Here is a 20,049-nt window from a genome sequence, read left to right as displayed (position 1 = left end):
CTGCCCAGGTGCTCCCAAGATACAGTATGTTGGACTACAACCCCCATCACTCCCAGCCAGCACGGTCATGTGTATGTTAGTTTAAAACCATCCTGTTCTCCATCCTGTTATCCATCCTGTTCTCCAAAGTGTTCGAGACAGCTCGTAAGAAATAAATAGCCCGCGACTAAAAACATCTCTCCCCAACGCAGAAACACCAGCAGGAGAACACAACAGGCAGCAATAAAAAGCAGAGCGCAGTATATAGCACGATCTTATGCATGCCTACTCAAAAGTAAGCCCCACCGGATTCAATAGCAGGGCTTACTCCCAGGTCAAGGGTGTGTGAGATCGGAGCAGAAAACATTCTGAAATGAATCCCAAGGGTGATTTCTTAAGAGAAATCTTGCAAACCGTCCAGACAGCTTCAGCTATGGGGCGGTGTATAGAAATTAATTAATTAATTAATTAATTAATTAAATAAATAGATCCGACCGTCCCCACCTTCACCATCCGCTAGGGGAGGCTGGTGACTCCGAGTTCAGTGGGGCTGCGAATCTACTCTGGCTTTCAGTCGTAACTCTAAAGGCGCTATCCAAGGTGCCGAACCCATTTGGGGAGATGGGGCTCAGCACTTTGGAGAGCTCCTCTAGAGTTCTGACTGAATCCCGGAGCGAATTCGCAGCCCCACTGAAATCGGAGCCACTGGGCCCTCACTACCGCGGGCGGCACATCCCTAACTCCATTGGGAGACGCGCGTCCTGGAGAGCTCCGCCTCCGCATCGCTGGCCCTGGTTATCCATTATCAGCTCGGCCGCCCTCGGGGGGTGGCTTTCCTGACAGCGGCGCCGCCCTCTTCCGCGAACGCGACGCCGGGATCGCGCGTCGGGGGCGCCCAGAAGGCGCTGCCGGGGCTGCGATTGCGAAGCGTCTGCTCGTGGCTCGCCCCACCTGGCTGCTCGTTCACCGGCTGCCGCGAGCATGGTGAGTTCGAACTGGGGGGCCGGTTTTCGTGGCGACAGCTGGGCTGGAGAAACTTTGACGCCGGGAGCGAGTTAGCAAGCCCGCGCGGGGTGGGGGGGGGGGCGGGTAAAGTTACTCCAGCGATCCGTGCACGAGTTAATCCTTAACCCAAGTGAAGCCCGCTGCCCTGCTAAAGAGAAGAGGAGGATGGAGGATTTGGGGGAAGGAGGGCTGGCATACTTTCTGTGCCACTCTTTCGGCTTCAAGAGATCACTATGAACAGTGGAGCGCAGCCTCCCTCAACCTGGTGCGGTCTAGTTGTCTTCAATGTCAACTCCCATCATGCCCAGCCAGCCATGAGAGTTGTAGTCCAACTAGAGGAGGCTGGTGGCTCTGAGTTTCAGTCGGAACTCTAAAGGAGCTCTCTAAGGTATGGGATAGCTGCTTTAGCATTCTAACTGGTTCCGACTGAAACCCGGAGCTGATTCACGGCCCCACTGACATCAGAGCCACCAGCCTCCACTGAGTCTACCACATCTGGATGGCACTACGTCTGGTGTATCTACTCCAGTAGCTGTGGTCTTCATAGGCAGGCACCTTAACTAACCATCATGGAATAACATGGGTTGGGTTCCTACACAATCGCAGCCCCTTTTGAGTCTAGTGGCCTAAAGAAGCGAGAGAGGGCAGATTGGCCCTTGGGACAGCCAACTCTGAGCCTTCCGACTGCCGTATACACTGATGAGGGCAATGTGGTGCCCTCCAGATGTTTTGCATTACATCTCTCATCGTCCCTGATGATTGGCCATGCTGGCTGGGGCTTATGAGAATTGTAGTGCAAAACCTCTGGAGGACACCAGGTTGCCTAGCCCTGAAATAGGCAAACCCTGCTTGGAAAGAATAGCTTTCCTGATGCCTTCATACATAGAGTATTGGAGAGAGAGGCAGCGGCCTTGCAGCTGTGTTTTGGGTAATGTCTTCTTTGCACCTTTTGCCATCCCCAGCCAAAGCCTGAAAGGGAGTTGCTATGCCTTTTAACATTCCAAGTAAGTAGACAAAGTCACTTCAGTTATATGCCTACATCACTTTTCTGCTCATCTGTTGTTTATTGCCAGCTTCTGGAAGTTAGAAAACAACAGCACTTGTTGATTTGACATTCCCTGTTAAGAATTTTCTGCAGCCTGCTTGTAATGAGAAGCATGTGGTCTTTTAGAGATCAATGGAAACGATGGGGAAACATGAGTTTCCTCTGCTGAGAGGAAAGGAGCCTGAAGTATCAGAGCTGCGAGACGTTAAAACACCCCCACCCCCAAGGATTCATGGTCAGAAACACTAGATATGGGGAGGGGAGGGGAGGGGGGAAATGTGATGATGCTGAATTGGTAAGGAAAAAGAGACACTTGTGGCCATCAACACCAGGGCCTCATCTACACCAAGCAGGATATTGCACTATGAAAGCGCTATATATGAGGCAGGAGCCACACTACTGCTTTATAGCTGTATTGAAGTGTACTGACAACTGTTGGGGCCCATTGACATATACCTTATACCACTTTCCTGCTTGGTGTGGCTCCTGCCTTTTCTATATTTTCTATACCACTTTCATACTGCTTTCATAGTGCAATATCCTGCATGGTATAGATGAGGCCTAGGATTGAAGGATCTTAGAAACACGCTTTCCCATGAGTCTGCAGATTAAATTAAAACACCATTGGCCAAAAGAGACATTATTTTAAATGTGTGTCTAGCAGCTACATCTTCTTTTTTCATTTTTACTCAGAGTATGTGCAGGGGCCCTGATTTGGACACTAGCCTGTGGAGTAGGGAGCTTGCTGACATCTGGATTAAGAGCCTTTTGCCTGCTCTAGAGTAAAAATGGTAGGGAGAGATGTAGCTGCTAGACACATATTGAATGTAATATCTGTTTTGGCCCTACGTGTGTGTGTCTTTTGGTGTGTATGTATGTTGGGGTTATTGTTGTTACTGTTGTCCCATGAACCAAACGCGGTAAAGTAGTCCTTAATCCACAAGTGGCAGTAGCCTTGCTAGTAGACACCTTTTTCAGTTGTTCGGGGTGTCTGCCTGCAGGGTGTGCTGTGTGACCAAGCGCCACTCACAATTGTACCTCTCTCTCAGTGCCACGCCTAAGGGAAGGTCCATATGGTAGGCCATTCACATCTAACATCTGTTCCTCCTTGAGGTCTCCAGATTGGATGTACCGTTTCCAAGTTTCATACTGTGTGTGCCTCTAAGCAACAGCCTAACATACATAGGGGTTTAGCAATGAGGCTGGTATGGAGATTAAAAAAAACCTCTATCAGATTTTGGGCTGCTTTTAAATGACTGCGGAGCAGGAAGAAAGTTGACAACCTTAAGTGCTACCAGCTTTATCCGTCGCAAAAGGCAGAAACTGAATTTAGAGCACAATCCTATGCACATTTAGGCAGAAAAAAGTGCTACAATTCTCAGCATTCTGAGAATGCTGGGAGTTGTAGGACTTTTTTCTGTCTAAACATGCATACGATTACAGCCGTAGTTTGACAGGTTTTATTCTACTTATACCTGGAAAGGAAGGGGTGCTATTTTCTTCAAACTGAATAAAGTTAAAGCTTTCTCATTTTTCTATTGCATCGTAGGGTTGCATTAAGAAGGCACCTCTGTGTTTTATTCCCTCTTTTCCCTGTAGGAGGCAAGATGAAGTGTTTTTGAGAGGACTGAAAGAGAATTGATTTATCACTGCTTAGTCATCACTAGCTTATCTAGTGGGCAAACATAACCTTGTGATGCAGTTCTGCAGTTGGACATAACCCTTTCGGGAGCAGGGAGCCTTTATATTGCAGTGGCTTTATGGAAGATTAAAATGAATATTAGAAACCTTCAGATAAGAGCTGTGGCCCAGACAAGTTCAAGGATAAACGGGAAGATTTGTACCAGGATGTGTTGCTTAAAGAGCAGTGACTTCACTCTTACACTGAATGCATGTTTTTTAAGCGTCCACGCATACAATAGAGGTTACCCGTTCTCCTTTCTCTCAAGTTAAGTGCTGCTTCCCTTCTAGCAACGCAATTACAGGAGGGGCGAGGAGGGGCTGGCGTTGGTCTCATAAGCCTGCCTGCTGCCGTTCCCTCCCCACCATCTCCCAGTTGCTAAGATACCTTGAACAAGCTTATCGAGTGATCTCACTAAAAGGGCAATGGCTGAAGTTTTATTGTGCTGAGCGATGTTTACCCAGTGAGGCTTCACTTCACTGAAATACTCAACTTTGGCTCACATCGTAACAAATGAGATTTTACAATGAAGATAAGAGGAATTTTCCTTTAGCCGACTCCCTGAATATTCTGCAGGAGACTGTAGATCAAGATTTAGCAGGGCTGGCCCAAGACATTTTGCTGCCTGAGGCAAAGGACAAGATGGCGTCCCCTTCCATTTTATGTACAGAAGCCAATTGGGCTGGCAGTTGAATCCTTCTTCAACACTGTATAGTGTCCTCCACCACACCTGAGAGCATTAGGCTAGTTTAGGGGGTGCCTGATATGTTGTCTGGCATACAGAGGGAATGGTTCTGGGGCTGCCACCAACATGTTCCACCTAAGCGAGTCGTGTCACTCTGCTTAACGGTAAGGCCAGCTCTGCAGATTAGTCACTTATAATTTCACAGAGGTATACTTTTAGGATTAGCTCTACTCCTTGTTAGAACTGTGTGAACTTGCTGATTTAAGATAAGTGACCTTCAGGGATTCTCGTCTTCTGAAGATCTACACTGTGTATTAACATCACTTTGAAGCCTTAAAACACACACAGACACATATGTGAACCCTGCACTATGCTTTAACTATGGGTTCTTTGTAGTTAAAAGAACCCATAGTTTGTTGCTGGGTTGTGAACTCTAGGTTGTTCATGATTAACAACCCATAGTTAAACCATAGTGCACAGTTCACACATAAACACTACCCACAATCAAATGGCAATCTATATTCAGCTTGTATTCTGGATTGTCATTAGGTGTTAACCAGGTCATTGGTTTGGATCCAAACTAAGTCATAATTTACTTCTATTGAAATCAATGGAACAAGTTAGTCATGACTAACTTATTCCCATGAATTTCAGTGGGAGTAAAGTGTGACAGCTAACCCATTGCTTTGATGAACTTTCCCTCAGCTAATAAGTGTTCTTTCAAGCATCCACAAAAGAGCTACTAGTCCAGATACAAGAGAATTGCCCAAACTGAAAAGACAGGCTAATTCCTAAACACTCTGTAGTGCTTTTAATTGATGAAAAACCGCCTAGCGACAAAGAACTTCAATGTTTAGTAAAGTCCACTAAATAAAGAAAAAAAATCTTGAATACTTAGCAAAGAGTGGATATGTAGGACAATTTGGAAGAATGGGCACAGCCAAGTATGTCACAAATAACAAGGCATGGAACTTTCTGGTACACACTATGATCCGGGGGGGGGGGGGGACCAGACATCATTAAGTAGGGGCGTCACAGAGGTAGGGAGCTTTGATCATTAACACAAGATGGAATAGCAATGTGATCAGCAGGAGAGATGCAATTGGTGGGTGTGACTGCATTGGATGTTTGGTTTCCAAGGTTTCGCTAAAGGGCTAAATGGGTGCCATGTGCCTCCCATTAGCAACACTTGCTTGAAGAAGTCAATATACCCAGGGCTAACCAGGATACTTTGCTGCCTGAGGCAAAGGACAAGATTGCATCCCATTCCATGTACAGGTGTCCAGACTACCATTTGAATCTTATTTCAACAGTAGTGGTTGAACAGCAGCCTCCACTGCCCTTAAGAGCAGCAGACTAACTTAGGGGGCACAGGGCTGGCTCTGTCCTCTAACAGTCCCCAGCATGTGTCGCCTCAGGTGGCTACTTCATTCTGCCTAAAGGTAGGGCTGGCTCTGAATCTACCAGTCTCGATGGAAAATTCCCATTCCTCCTCCTCCTCCTCCTCTTCTTCCCTCCACCCCCCTTGCTGCATAATAGCAGTCAGAAAATGTTATCCAGAGTTGTTGTGCAACAAATCCCCTTCAAATGAGATCTGGGATGGGGAGTTATAAAGCTTGCCTCCAGAAATATTTGCAGTATGGGAAGTGGTAGGAACCACTGGCATGTTCTGATTTGTCACTTTCTGTTCCTCCCAACATCCAAATAAGTTTCAAGGACAGAGCTAAATGATGCAATAGCCTTTAACCATTAACTGAAAAATAAGCTGGTTAATATGAAACAGGTTCTTCACTTGCCCACCCCACAATTCATATAGACATGTGTGCCTCCTAGTTAACTGTTTCCCTGTAACTAACACTGCGGTTTGAAAGAAGTACTGCTGCCCCACTTTCAGAGTGAATGCAATGTGGGACTGTTGCTGGCCACTTAACATGGGTGTTGTGACGCAGCCTAATAGGACTGATGTCCCATAAAGACTGATTGCAAGGAAGTGTGGAGCCCAGAAAAACACATGGCAACTTGCAAGTAGGACTGGGCAGCAAAAATGCCTACAGGCTGGATTCAGTTGCTGGGAAGCAACTCTCCAAATTGTCTTCTAGAGATTCCAGGTCAAGTTGCCCAACTGTGTGTGGTGCGTCTTTGACGACACAAATACACTGGCAGTAGCTTTAGCAGTAATAGGCCATAGCAGTTCACTGCTCCCAGGTCAGAACTCAGTGAGGGATACTGGAAGGTGTGCAGGCTAGACCATAGACAATGCACACACGCTGAGCTGTTCCTAACACCAGGTTACAACTCTCCCCTACATGTTTTTTCTCCGAAAACAGGGAGCACGTATTTCATTGGGTTCCAAGGCATAAATATGGGTAGCAGTGCAACTGGACAAGTAGTAAGCATACCACTCACCCAGGGTCTTCACCCTGAGTGCCCAGCCCGGTGCTCCCCAGATGTGTTGGACTACAACTCCATCCTCCTGTTAGAATGGCTGTGGATGATGGGAGTTGTAGTCCAGCAAAGTTACTCAGCTGAAGAAGGCTGGCTTCAAACAAGTCAAGCAACTTAATCAAAAGTTTAATTTGTTTTTAGCTGTGTATATTTACTGTTTTATACTGTATGCTTTTATCTGTATGCTTCCCTGTGACCTTATTGATATAGGGCAGGATATAAATGTTTTAAATAAATAAATAAATAAAGTGATGAGACACATCAGCTCCTTACCACTGAAAGGCACTTACTTATGAAGCAATAAATCACATTTCTCAATATTCCCAAATTTTGTTGCCGGGGTGTGTGTGTGTGTGTTTTGGAGTTGCATGGGACGAGATCACATGTGCATGCCAGTTGCTGGATAACTATAACCATCGTTGTTGACTTGCATGCATGGATGGCCCAGCAGTTGAAGCCAACCACAATAGCGTGAGATTTCAGTCAGGTAAAATACTTCTCTCAGTGGAACCAGTTCAGACATTTTTGCTTTGTCAGTCACTAATGTACAAACAAGTGCAACTTTACAAAAAAGAGAAAGGGCAGCTGCCTTCCTCTAGATTCATGATGAAAGTGTGTAACCATGCAAATCAAGCTTGCCCTTAGTTCAGAAGGCCAGCCTTAAATTTGTTGTGGCCTTTGCCAGTTCCGCTTTCTCTCTTTCCTAGGCAGGAAAAGCCCACAGACTAAGTGGTGAAGAGCGAGAACAGCTGTTGCCAAACCTCCGAGCTGTGGGATGGAATGAGGTGGAAGGCAGAGATGCCATTTACAAAGAGTTCCATTTCAAGGACTTCAATCGGGTACAAAAACACTTATTCGTATTGTTTGGCCTGGTGGTGGGTAATAAGCAGTAGAGGTGCAATCCACAACTCTCCCATAATAATAAAAGGATGTGTTGCCTGTCCATTAGCACCAAGACCATGAGACCGAAACGCCTGAAACTTGGCATGCATGCTAAGGAAACCCTAGGGGTATGCACCGCAGGGTTGTTTTGCTTTTAAAATGCACTAATCTTAATATAAATGTGCTCAGGTATTTGAAGCCTGTGGTAACCTTTTCATCCACCTAACATTTCAGTCCATCAGTTTGAAGTTAGGGGAGACTAGTAAGGTAAGAGACAGAGCCGTATGCTTGCCCTCTCGCCCCTGATGTGGAGCAGCCCCCCTTCAAGGGAATGGAGAAGAGAGGACCCTTTGATGGGAGGCTATAGGGCAATCTTGGAGGGGGGGGCTATAGAGCCAAGCCTGGGGTGCCAGTGGGCATGCCTTTAGTCAGATGGGGCCGGGCACAATGTGTCCAGCTCTGCTTGAAGGCTCAAACTAAGGGCTATTCCAACCCATGCAAAGCCAGGTCCATCCATTAAGAGCTGGCTATTTTATCGGGTTTTGTGTAGGGAGGGCTTCTGCCCTGAAAGATGGCCGAGAAGTGCTTTAAATAAAGAGAAAACTACCATTGACTTGATACTGGATACTTGACTGATTGTTTTAACTGCTTCCATAATCTGTTTATAGTCCCTTTGCTACCAACGTACTGCATTTAATGGATACAATACTCTATAGTAAGCTTGCCCTACTGTGACTTTCTGCATAAACAGTACTAGAAACCAAATTTTACAGCTGCATGATGGATGGAGATGTGCCTTAGGTGGTTCAAATTGTGCGGTCCATCTTCAAATTGTAGTTACGGTTAATGACTGGCTTGTATAGATAAAAGAAGCTCATTGTGTTTAGGAGTGAAATTTGCAGGTCTTCTTAAATCATCCCTTCCATTTCATGAGCAGGCCTTTGGATTTATGACCAGAGTAGCGCTACAGGCAGAAAAACTGGACCACCACCCGGAATGGTTTAATGTTTACAACAAGGTAAGCGAGAAACATTGGCTGTTCAAGCATTAGTCTTTGGTGGCTAAGCCAACTGGGGACATAAGACTTAAGAACATAAGAAGGGCTTTGATGGATCAGACCAAGAGTCCATCTAGTCCAGCATTCTGTTCACAGTGGTTGACCAGGGACCCAAACGCAGGACATGGTGCAACAACCACCTCCTATCCATGTTCCCCAGCAACTGGTATATATAGGCTTACTGCCTCAGATACTGGAGGTAGCACATAGCCATCAGGGCTAGTAGCCATCGATAGCCTTCTCCTCCAGGAATTTATCCAAGGCCCTTTTAAAGCCATGCAAACTGGTGGCCATTACTACATCTTGTGGTAGTGAATTCCACTGTAAATGCTCTACCCTCCCACTCACTATGTCCCCATACCAGAAATACTAGGCATTAGCAGCTGACAAAGCTAAAAGAGGTGTGTTTGGTTTGGGTAAGTAAACTAAACCGAAGTGGGGGAGAAAACACTTAACATCTCTCGGAAACTCCCCCTCCCCCAGCCAGTTTTCACCTCTGCCAGGCCTGCATTTTCCTCACAAATGTGTGGGACTTGGAGGGGAGGGGAGGTTAAAACAGCAGGAGGTGTTGACAGGGAGACTGTGACACTCCCTCTCCCTGCCCCTTTTCTAGTGGAAATGAAGGAGAAAGGGCCACTGGGACTTTGTTCGCTTAGTGGCTTCCTGACTTTTGCAGCTCCCTCTGCCAGTTACTGGTTTATTTACTGGCATTCCGAGCTTTGGGTGGTTATTTTGGCCACGCCCCTTTTGCCTTCAGCCCCACCCCGAGAGCTTCTCCAAAATAGAACTCAGTCCTTGAGCCAAAAGATGTTCTGCACCCCTGGCTTCCATGGAAGGAGGTCACCTCCTTTGCCAGACATCTGTAGTATTTTTGCAGGTAGGATCGACGCTTCAGCGGCAGTAAGTTCTTCAGAATATTCTTGAGATGCAAACTGACTCAGCCTCCTCATGCTTGTGGCATAGACCAAGGGCCAAAGTAAATGTTCCTAAAATCACACATAGCAGATGTACGTGTGATTGGCTTAGTTACCTCAGTGTAAGTATGTGCAACTCCAATTTAGATCAAGACCACTGCACCCCAGGAGGGTTGGGATTTAAACTCCCACCACCAAAGCCTATGCGGCAGAGTCTTGCTATTTACTGTTTTACTCTGTACAGCACCATGTACATTGATGGTGCTATATAAATAAATAAATAAATAATAATAATAATAATAATAATAATAATAATAATAATAATAACCATTGGGGGATTAAAAAAGAAAACATCCAACAGTGGGGGTGGAATTTCAGGATGAAAACAAGGGGAAGCTTACCGCCCCCCCCTTTCAGAACACATGGTCCCCGATCCAAATAGGTGCCAAGCTTGCTTACACTGAAGTAAATAAGCCATATAAAAGCTGTGTGTGATTTTAAGCATTTTTCATTTGGCCCCAGGTCTTAAGTTGCAGTGGGGAGTAGTTTAAGAAAATAGTAAAAGGTGCTTCTCACATGGTGCCGCTGCATTGAACTTAAAAATGGCTTCTATTTTTGTCAGAGTTGGTGTGTACTTTCGGTCCTTCCGTAAATGCGTAAGTGTGACAACTGCACTAATTGGACACTTTTTCTGTTGCAGGTCCACATCACCTTGAGCACACACGAGTGTGCTGGCTTATCTGAGCGGGACATCAACTTGGCCAGTTTCATAGAGCAAGTTGCCAACACGTTAGGCTAAAAACACCCGTGCAGTTTTTTGTTCCCTCCTCTTCCTTCTGTCTGCAAAGGCAGTTCCTGGGCAGACACAGACCTTCCCCCAGCAAAAGACATCATGAGATTTTTAACCCAGCCTCGATGTTTTATGCCGTTACGGAACGAGCCCATCTAAGCATAGCCATCGTCTTCACTTGTGGTACACTTATGATTTCACACTGGTATAGCAGCTGGTGCTCTGCAAGTCATTGCGTTGTTACCTTTTGTCAAAACTGTCTTATGGCAAAATACAGCATCTCAGTGTTGTTACTCCGTAGTCTTTGTTCAGGCAGTATTATACCAGCACAGTGAAAGGCTACTTGTAGTGCAGTCAAGTTGTATGCAATCTATAAAAGTGATTTACAATATCCTTCTCATCCATCTTTTTACTTGAGTTTTACTCGATTTCTGTTGAAGTGGACACATTATACTACAGCTACTGTTGAGTTAGGCACACTGAGCTACATGTTTCCTTTTGTTGTTTTTACTAGAACCCCTATATCCACCAGCCACACACTGAGAATTAAAAGAAATTGATGCCTCCACACCTTGGATTGCTCCTTTAGAGTTCTGACTCACTCTGACTGAAACCCAGAGTGGATTCACCACCCCACTGACATCAGAGTCACCAATTTCCACTGCTCTGCCTCCAAGAATTTATTTTTAGTACCAAAACGGAGCCAAGCTTACAGTACTTTCACATAAAAGTTGACTCCTGCTTACCCCAAGCTTTCTTCCTTTCAGTAGCCTAATTTAGGGTGTAATCCTATGCATGTACTTCAAATACTTGAAAAGTTATCACACAGAGGAGGGCCAGGATCTCTTCTCGATCCTCCCAGGGTGCAGGACACGGAATAATGGGCTCAAGTTACAGGAAGCCCGATTCCGGCTGTACATCAGGAAAAACTTCCTCACTGTTAGAGCAGTACGACAATGGAACCAGTTAGCTAGGGAGGTTGTGGGCTCTCCCACACTAGAGGCCTTCAAGAGGCAGCTGGACAACCACCTGTCAGGTATGCTTTAAGGTGGATTCTTGCATTGAGCAGGGGAATGTTGGACTCAATGGCCTTATAGGTCCCTTCCTACTGTTCTATTATATGATTCTATGATATATTTAGATAGCAAAAGGTGTTAGGTTGGCTGGGGAATGCTGGGAGTTGTAGGATTTCTTTCTTGTCTAAACATGCATAGGATTGTACCCTTAGCTGAAGAATGTCACTTTGTTGTTCCTATTGTTAAGCAACTGCGAGTCAGAACCCCATTGCCAATGTACTGCAAATCACACAGAAATCTACCAATTGATTCTGACCTTCCTCCTGCCCACCCCTATGGAGTCATACTCAACTCAAATCACTCCCCCACACACACACACTTAAAAATGTGCCACAAAGACTTGTGTGCTTTTTAGAAGAGTTAGCCAAAGAGACTGAAACCTCTTATATAATCTCTCCAAGTTCCCTGTCAAATCTAATGAAAACTGAATATAGCATTACCAGTTAACTGAATTCTACATTTTTGGAATAAGGTTAATAAAAAGCTAGGGAGCAGAACTTCATTTGTAATAATACTGTACTTCAGGAACAAATAAGCCCTTAAAATCCAGATGTTATTGGTCAATACGGCTTTACATTTAAATTTTAATCTTGCATAGAAACGTTATCCAACAATACTGTTTCGGGGGTAGGCGGGGGTTGCCTTAGAAAATTTTACTTTAAACCTGAAAATTTTCACATGGTGCATGACAAAGTAAACAGGGGTTATGCATTCAAAAGAAAAGTACCACCGAGGCAATTTCATACTGAAGTTTCTTTAAAGTAATATGCCAGCAGGAGCTGAATTCCTGATACGATTGCAAAACTCAACTCCGGAGCTTTCAGAAACTGACAAGAGCTTCATTCAACAAGTCATTTCCCGAATGAAAATGACTTGTTGAGCAACAACATTTGGTTGACTCATACACAGGGTAAGGATGTGACAGTCAATGGTTTCTCTTTTTAAACAACATAATGCAGTGCTGTGGAAACTGTACCCTCTGCATCTGTGGAAACATACCAGCAGTTATCAATTCAAAGCTTTCACTATTCAAAATTAAAAGAGAAAGATGGCTACGAAGGACTAAACTATTATTCACAGCGGTGGGAAGTGAATGGATCTCCAGCCTGAACACACCATGCCACCAAGAACAGTGTAGTAATGGCTGAGCTTTTCACAGGTTTATATATTGGTAAATTCAACTTCATGCTTCTTTCACTGGAGCACAGATAATGGGAAGTAATTAAACCTTTATGTAAGCTAGTGAAGTACCTAGAGCTGTGTAGAAATGGCTAAAGAGCTCCCTAAACCTGTACTCCTCCCTCTCCTCAAGGTCTGGAACTAGCTAATGATGACCTCCCTTTGTCCAATACACTTCACATAGGAATGGCAACTATTTTCCAGAAGCAAACTGAGATGGGGTTGAGTCTCGATGCAATTCAGATCACCCTCTAGGCCACAGGTAGCCCACATCACAGTAATTTACTACTGTTCTATCTACAAATATGTTTGGCTCAGATAATATGACGCACTGAGGGTGGAGTGTGTGATACCTGAGGCTGACTTGCCATTGAGGTTATTTTCAGTGTAGTACCATAAAGGAGTTGATCAGCTGTTGACTGACTGAGTCGTCTTCCCCCTTCCTGCCTTCCCAGAAGGGATGTGATCAACATTAAGGCAAATTTGTGAGTTCTTTCTTCAAAGTGAGCCTTACGGTCAATGCAGCACACACACAAACACACACACAAAACAACAGCAGGTAGCATGAAAAGTACTACGTGAAAACAAAATCACCATTTTGCATAATTGAATTTGGAAAGCTACCACTGGTGCCGCACGTCTATAAAAGCTCTGGGCAACATTACAGAGCCCAAAGGGCGGAGCCGCTTAGGTATGTGGACTTCTCAAACTGGCACCTAGGAATCACAAATAGCTTTCTCTCCCTGCTGTTGGAGTGCAGTGTCTGAAGCTACAGCAAAACTTTCAGACCATAAAAGAGGCACCATTTTGCCCCTGGCGCCTCCACACAGATGCATGACTGAAGAAGACTGTGGGTGGGATTGTAAAAGTCCCAGGGGGAAAGGAAAGCAGCAAGGTAACAGTACGCTGGACCCTGGGAATGACCAGAATATCATTTCTCCTCCTATCTCCTTCTTACTATCTCATTGGTTTGGGATTCAGATCAAATTCCCATACAATGACCTGAACACAAATCCCCCCTTTCAATTCTTATCCCAAAGTCCGAGAAACTAATATTCAAACTTTTAAATTGGCTCACTGTTCAGCAGTCCTACAAGCGAAAGTCAGACGACAGAAAGGTAAGGAATGGACAGATTTTCAAAGCCCTGAGTAGGAAGGTTGGTGGAATGAACTTGCATTGGCCATACATATGGCTGTTCCTCTGAGGACTAGCAGCGGCAGTGAGCTAGCATGAAAGGATACAAAGAGTATTAACAAAGAGAGAGACTACTTGTGGAAACTTGGCGGGGGGATACAGCCTAATCTTATCACATAAAAGGAGAGATGTTATGGAACAGATGATCAAGCAGCCATGTGTGGCCCCTGCAACTGCTGAAGGAACAACTTCCAAACGTTGTTCTCTTTCCCTAGAATTCCTTAGACCACCACCCAGCAGTTGAGGTACATGTTGCTACAGAATCAGTGGTGGCCTGGAGAACCATTCATGTGTTCATCAGATGAAGGAACATTCTCCGTGACGTACAGGTAGTTCAAGTAAGCTCCAGCGATCTCCGAAACGATGCTTTTGTCGGGTATGGCTTGGGCCATGCCATAGATAGCTCCCTATAGATTCAAACAAAAGCAAAACAGGATGATCAGTAAATGTGAACAGATATAATCCCAAACAAGGGCACTCGTGAAATTTATATGATCTGTTGGTTACATTTAGACCCTGCCTTCGCATTAAAAAAAAATGCCCAAGGTGGCTAACAATAAAATAAAAATGACAAGTATCACAAATCATATGAAAATCAGATTCAAGCAGACCAGACCCCCACCCCTGGGAGCCATAACTGAAAATACAGATCAAAACACAGAGCATCAGAGAAAAACAAATCCAATGATTGTTTAAATAAAAAAAGGGCTTAAGTGCTGACAACAGTGCATCATGCGAGCCTCTTTTGGTAAGGCATTCTAAATTCTGGGTGCAGCCACTAAGAAGGCCATTCTAGAGCTTGGCATGACAAAAAAGGTTGTCCTTTTTTGAAAGGTCTCTGAAAGATCTCAGCACTCAGGAAGGCTTGGAGGGGATCAGGGAGCCCTTCAAGTATCCTCGGCCTAAACCACTTAGAGTTGTAGAGGTCCTAATCGGTCCTTTGAATTGTGCCTGGAAACGGACTGGCAACCAGTGTGAGCTAGGTGTCATGTGTTCCCTTTCACTGGCCCTCATCAACAGCCTGACTGCACTCTGAGCCAGGTGAAGTTTCTGAACAGTCTTCAAGGGCAACCTTGCACAGCAAGGGAGACAGGAGCAGGTAGAGAGACCATCAGGGCCTGCTCCAGTTGGATCCCCCACCCCAGGGCTAACTGACATCATGACCCTGTGGGGAAGAAGGAGGAGCTGTTGGTCTGCCCCGCTAATGGGAGATGAGAGGGGGGAGCAGGGCCTTCCCACCAGCCCTGCTGAACAGTCTCCTTAATGTCTTTCCCCCCCTCTTCCCTCCCCATCCCCCTTTCCTTGTGTGTCATGTCTTTTTTAGAATGTAAGCCTGAGGGCCAGAACTGTCTTCTTTAAGGGTTGATTGTAAGCTGCTCCAGAAGCTTTTTTGGCTGAGGAGCGGGATAAAAATACAGCCAATAAATAAATAAAATTTCAATAATCCCAACGAGATGCCACTAAGGCATAGGTCACCACGGCTTGATCTAACATTGCCAGCAACAGGCAGAGTTGGCACACCAGCCTCAGCTGCACGAATATAACTCCTTGCCACTGCTGAGTAGCCCAAAATGACGAACCTAAGTTTCAAAGGGAACGCAGTCCCATCCAAAATTGGCTGAATCCCCTGCTTTGCCTTTCAATTGACTAAGAAGACCTGCGTCTTGTCTGGATTAAGTTTCAACTTGTTTGCCTTCATCCAGTCCACTACCCGTATCTGACATCAATTCAATTAAAACCAGCCCCTTGAAAATCAAGGGGCACCTTACCAAGCCGCTGGTTTTGCCTTTGGGGTCCTTCACGATCTCCGCAATACACTCTTTGATATCCTTCAACAATAGGTCCACCACCCCAGGCTTTGCGTGCAACAGTGTTAAGCAAAAATGAATGCTAGGAAAGAGATGGAGGAAAATAAAACATCAGCATCCTTTGCAGCAAGAGGGACCCTTTTGTTTCATCATAGCTTGTACACATAGAGCTTTGACTATTGGGTGGTACATAAATTTAATTGATTTATTAGTTACTTAACTTAATAAAAATACAATAGGCCCATTCAGAAGACACCTTAAACCATGGCTTTAACTATGGTAGTTAAGCCAGAAAGCCGGCCATGTTCAGAAAACACTTTAAACCACAGATTTAACCATGGCTTTTTGCTTTATTCACCATGGTTAAAGCCGTGGTTTAAGGTGTCTTCTGAACACAGCCTGGCTTTCTGTCTTAACCACCATGGTTAAAGCCATGGTTTAAGGAGTCTTCTGAATGGGCCCATTATTTTCTTTAGTGATAGAAAACGCTTGGAAAATCTGAATTGTATCCTCTCTGTCTACCCTATATACACCCTGCTTGTTTTCAAGTATAGGTGGCCTCTGGCTGTTAACGCATATGAATACAGCAGTGGCTGTTCAGGGCTTCAGTTCCCTACTGCTGTTCAACATCTAAAACAACTCTGAAAAACACGCTACTTCCTATCCAGCTACTGCAGTGACAGGCACTGCTTTCTACACTCTACCACTGAAATACAGGAAGGCATCTATCTGTGTGACTTTATTTCTTCAAAAATAGTGAACTCTTTGGTGCATTGTCATGATCATTTCAGTCTTTTGGCAGGCCTGTCATCTGTTCATTTTACTGTTCCAGCAGCAACTTCCAATAACCTGAAAGCGGAAATTCTGCAAGGAAGTTTGTAAAGACCGACATGAGGCAGCGAAAAACCCACAAAGCCGCTTTCTGCAATTAGTCATCCTCTCTGTTACAGGCCTTATGGTGCAGCCTTCATCTCTGTTCCCCTGGCCAAGCAGAGGTTGCAAGACAAGCTAGCTGACTCGCTGGAATCAACCATACTCTTCTTTCTCACCCATCCAGCATGACTTTGTGGTTTGACATTGTTTCTTAGCACTCAGGCCATGTTATAAGATGTATGATGGTGATATCTCAAGAGCGAGATTCTTGTGTGAAAGAGTGAAAAAAAGGGGCTGCTACTGAATCAATGCCGGAATGCCAAGGTTTTGACACATGACATTTCCAAATACCCAGCATAGGCTGAGAGTGCGCCAACTCCTGAAAATACTTTTACCCCAACATTAAATAGAAGCAACCTATAGACCAAGGCTTACTACATGCTTACAGAAAGCTCATCAAATAATCTCCTATGAATGATCCAAAAACAGCAACTACCTTTTCACCCACAGAAGTAACAGTCTGGTTGCAAGCTTGAGCGTAACAAACAAATTAATTTTGTGTAACCGAGAGGAATTTTAACATGCATCAGGAATGGTCTTAAATACTGCATCTTTTAAAAAAGATGACACTTATTTTAGAGACTTTTCTGGTATTGTTCGGTGTTAAGCATGCCTTTCCTAAAGGAAAAGCAATACAGTCTAGAACAGGGATCACTAACTTCTGTATTCTTTTTGGGGGGGGGGGCAAGTTTCTATTCTCTTGATAGTTATCTAGGAGCCAGTACTCACTGTGCCGGATTCTGATTCACCCACCCCACCTGCCATAATACACACACACTGAGGCCATGCTCCAGAATAAAGTTAGTACCATCTCACTGTAAGATATAATCAATTTGGAGTGTACACATGTTTGGGCCACATGAGGTCACTGACAGGGATGAGGAAGCATTGCTACCCAAAAGGTTGCCTGCCTTTCGTTGATGAGCCTGAGATAGCAATACCAACTCACTTAGGTTTGACATTTGATATTAAGAGCTGTGCAAAATAACTTGAAAACCTGACCATACCTAAATATCAGATAACTTTCTCTAAAGCTAGGTTTAATGCAGTGCCTTCTGCTGTAATGGATGGCCGCTTCTAGAGAATTCCTTATACAAATTGTCTCTGGAGATGAAGCGATAGAGTCTCTATCTTGTATACAGCTTTTTTTGCAGCTTTTATAGAGATGAGAGAATAAGACATATTGTACCTATCTTAAATAAATTCCCTGGAAGATCCTCCGACTGGTATGTGACTGACTTACTGGCCGATACTAAGAAATATGTAACAGAAGTTGTCACAAAATGTTTACTCTTCATTGCTAAGACTCGCAAGGCTATTCTTCAGATTCATAAGTAATAATTGACTGATGATTTTTAGGTTTCAAATATTTTAAATGGTTGCCGTATCGTTAGTTGTACTTTAGTTTCATTTGTTGGTGTTATGTATTTTGCTTTGTGGAGTAGCCTGTATTCCAAATGGTCTGACTGTATAATAAAGATTGGATTGGCAATACAAAAGGATTTAAGTGAATTACATAGAATGTTTCATTTTTTATCCACATATTATGATGGTAATATATACAAAAATCCACAGGAGAGTGATCAACCATTCATTCCCCCCATCCCTCTTTCTCTAACTTTTAAAAATGATGATGGCCAGCCAGACCTGCTTGGGGGGCTTGATCCAGACCACTGCCCTCCAAATTGGCTGTTCCTAATCTAAAGAAATGCCCTACACCTTCTCTGACTCTCCCCCTTTCCCTCTGTTGTTGTGCGAACCTGGAAGTTGTAGTGTGGACCACAGCATGGTGAGCATGGGGAAGGCATGACTTGATAGGGAGGAAATGGAAAGAGAGGCATTTTCTTCCTTTCACATAATACTCGAATCCAAGGGATCATCCAGCAAGCTGAATGGAGGGAGATTCAGGAGCAACAAAAGAAAAGCTGTCTTCAACACAGCGTATGTGCTTCCACAAAATGTGGCGACAGCCACCAACTTAGGCAGCTTTAAAAAGGGACTGGACAAATTCATGAAGGCTGCATCTATCGATGGCTACTAGTCATGACAGCTGTATATATTACCTCCAGTATTGGAGGGAATGTATCTCTGAAGACCAGATGCTAGGAAACAAGGGACTGAGAGGCCTGCTTGTGGGCTTCCCAGAGGCATCTGAGTGGTCACTGGGGGGAACAGGGTGTTGAACTAGAAAGGGCTTTGGTCCAATCCATTCCGCAGGGTTCTTAAGTTCTTTACCTTTTTTCATTCTCCCACCACTATGAACTCACCTTGAAGGGTACTGCAGAGAATTGAAAGCCCATTGTCTAGCCAGTAAGGCACTTGACAACCGAAATATGTCAAATGTGTTGGACCCAAACGAAACAACAGATACCTCAGGGTTTCCAAGGATGAAAATGTGGTCAATTTTCCGCAACCTTAAAAATAAAAGTTTTAAAAGTATGTTTCATATTGTCGATATAGACAGAAGATAAGAAGCAACCTAAGTACCTTTAAATCTAATAATAAACTCATTAAAAAGTAAATGTCAGATCTGCATTTTTCTTATTTATATAGCTAGCTTCTCTCCCTCTTGATGTAGGAACGTCTCTCAATCTTCCTTTAAAAATGAACAAAATCTGGGGAAAAGGGTGTCCATGAGTGGCAGAGCCCCAAGACCAACTAATAGTGTGATCCTAGTTTGCTTTTTCGTGTAGACATGCACTAGGGGCATGTCTACACGATTCATTTATCCCAGGGTGGTCTCTAGGTTGTCCCTGTGCAGCCAAAGGACGCACAGGGGATCCCAGTGTCAACCAGGGACAACCACAGACTTTCCCTGTGATAACTGAACCCAGGGATTTCCCAGTTTTCCTATGGTCCCAGGACAACCCTGAGGTGCGGCCTCCCGGGTCCACAAGCAGAGCTGCACGGGGTGGCAGCAATTTCGCCATTCCTGGGATGGCTGGGTGGGGGAGTTTGGATGCAGAGTTTGGTGAGTTTATTTAAACTTATTTTTGCATCCCACACACAGGGCTCCTCTTGGGGGGGGAAAAGCTGTGCAAAGACAGGCGAATAGCAAAAGACAGGGGAAAAAACCAAATTTGGGGGTTGGGGATTGGTGAAGGGCACTTTCCTTTCTTTTCTCTTGAAGGGGAGAGGAACCATGACTAAGATCTAGGACGGAAATCTAGTCTAGCACACAAGTTCTAAACAACAGAGGAATCAACTTCCTGGACTTTGGTGTAATTTAGTGATGGCACATTTTCAGGGCTGGTGCGTTAAACAGTCCAAGTTTTTAGGTAATTCCATTCTAGTGTGCAACCCTGCACTAAGATTGGGTTTGCCTCTAGTTCAGCCTTCGCCCAACCTGGTGACCTCCAAACGTTTTGGACTACA

The 20,049-nt window shown here is 44.6% G+C and overlaps 2 protein-coding genes across 3 annotated transcripts in view; one reads left to right on the top strand and one right to left on the bottom strand.

Annotated features, from left to right (window-relative positions):
• The first annotated feature begins 860 nt into the window (after positions 1 to 860).
• PCBD1 (pterin-4 alpha-carbinolamine dehydratase 1) lies at positions 861 to 10,875 on the top strand. 2 transcript variants are annotated; one of them, XM_063133006.1, is made up of 5 exons: positions 861 to 963; positions 1,947 to 1,988; positions 7,548 to 7,679; positions 8,660 to 8,740; positions 10,394 to 10,875. In XM_063133006.1, exons 1-5 carry the CDS (start codon positions 961 to 963, stop codon positions 10,490 to 10,492), a joined length of 357 nt encoding a protein of 118 aa, XP_062989076.1. In that variant the 5' UTR covers positions 861 to 960; the 3' UTR covers positions 10,493 to 10,875. The 2 variants fall into 2 exon arrangements, with proteins under 2 accessions (XP_062989076.1, XP_062989077.1); XM_063133007.1 differs by lacking the exon at positions 1,947 to 1,988.
• A 736-nt stretch (positions 10,876 to 11,611) lies between these two features.
• The window catches only part of SGPL1 (sphingosine-1-phosphate lyase 1), a 58,932-nt gene continuing 50,494 nt past the window's right edge, over positions 11,612 to 20,049 (bottom strand). Inside the window, exons 12-14 of the mRNA XM_063133008.1 lie at positions 18,942 to 19,088; positions 15,703 to 15,823; positions 11,612 to 14,340 (exon numbers count right to left, since the gene is read on the bottom strand). Coding sequence (XP_062989078.1) covers positions 14,197 to 14,340; positions 15,703 to 15,823; positions 18,942 to 19,088 — 412 coding nt within the window. The 3' untranslated portion in view covers positions 11,612 to 14,196. The remainder of the gene's footprint in view (positions 14,341 to 15,702; positions 15,824 to 18,941; positions 19,089 to 20,049) is intronic.

This window comes from Elgaria multicarinata, chromosome 8, assembly GCF_023053635.1.
Source record: "Elgaria multicarinata webbii isolate HBS135686 ecotype San Diego chromosome 8, rElgMul1.1.pri, whole genome shotgun sequence".
Classification (NCBI taxonomy): Eukaryota; Metazoa; Chordata; class Lepidosauria; order Squamata; family Anguidae; genus Elgaria; species Elgaria multicarinata.
Note: the sequence above shows the minus strand (reverse complement) of the source record. Positions and strands in the feature narration are given on the sequence as shown.

Coding starts and splice junctions, on each gene's coding strand:
- PCBD1 (XM_063133006.1), top strand. Junction 7,680..8,659: donor ATTTCAAGGACTTCAATCGG/GTACAAAAACAC, acceptor TTTCATGAGCAG/GCCTTTGGATTTATGACCAG. Junction 8,741..10,393: donor GGTTTAATGTTTACAACAAG/GTAAGCGAGAAA, acceptor TTTCTGTTGCAG/GTCCACATCACCTTGAGCAC.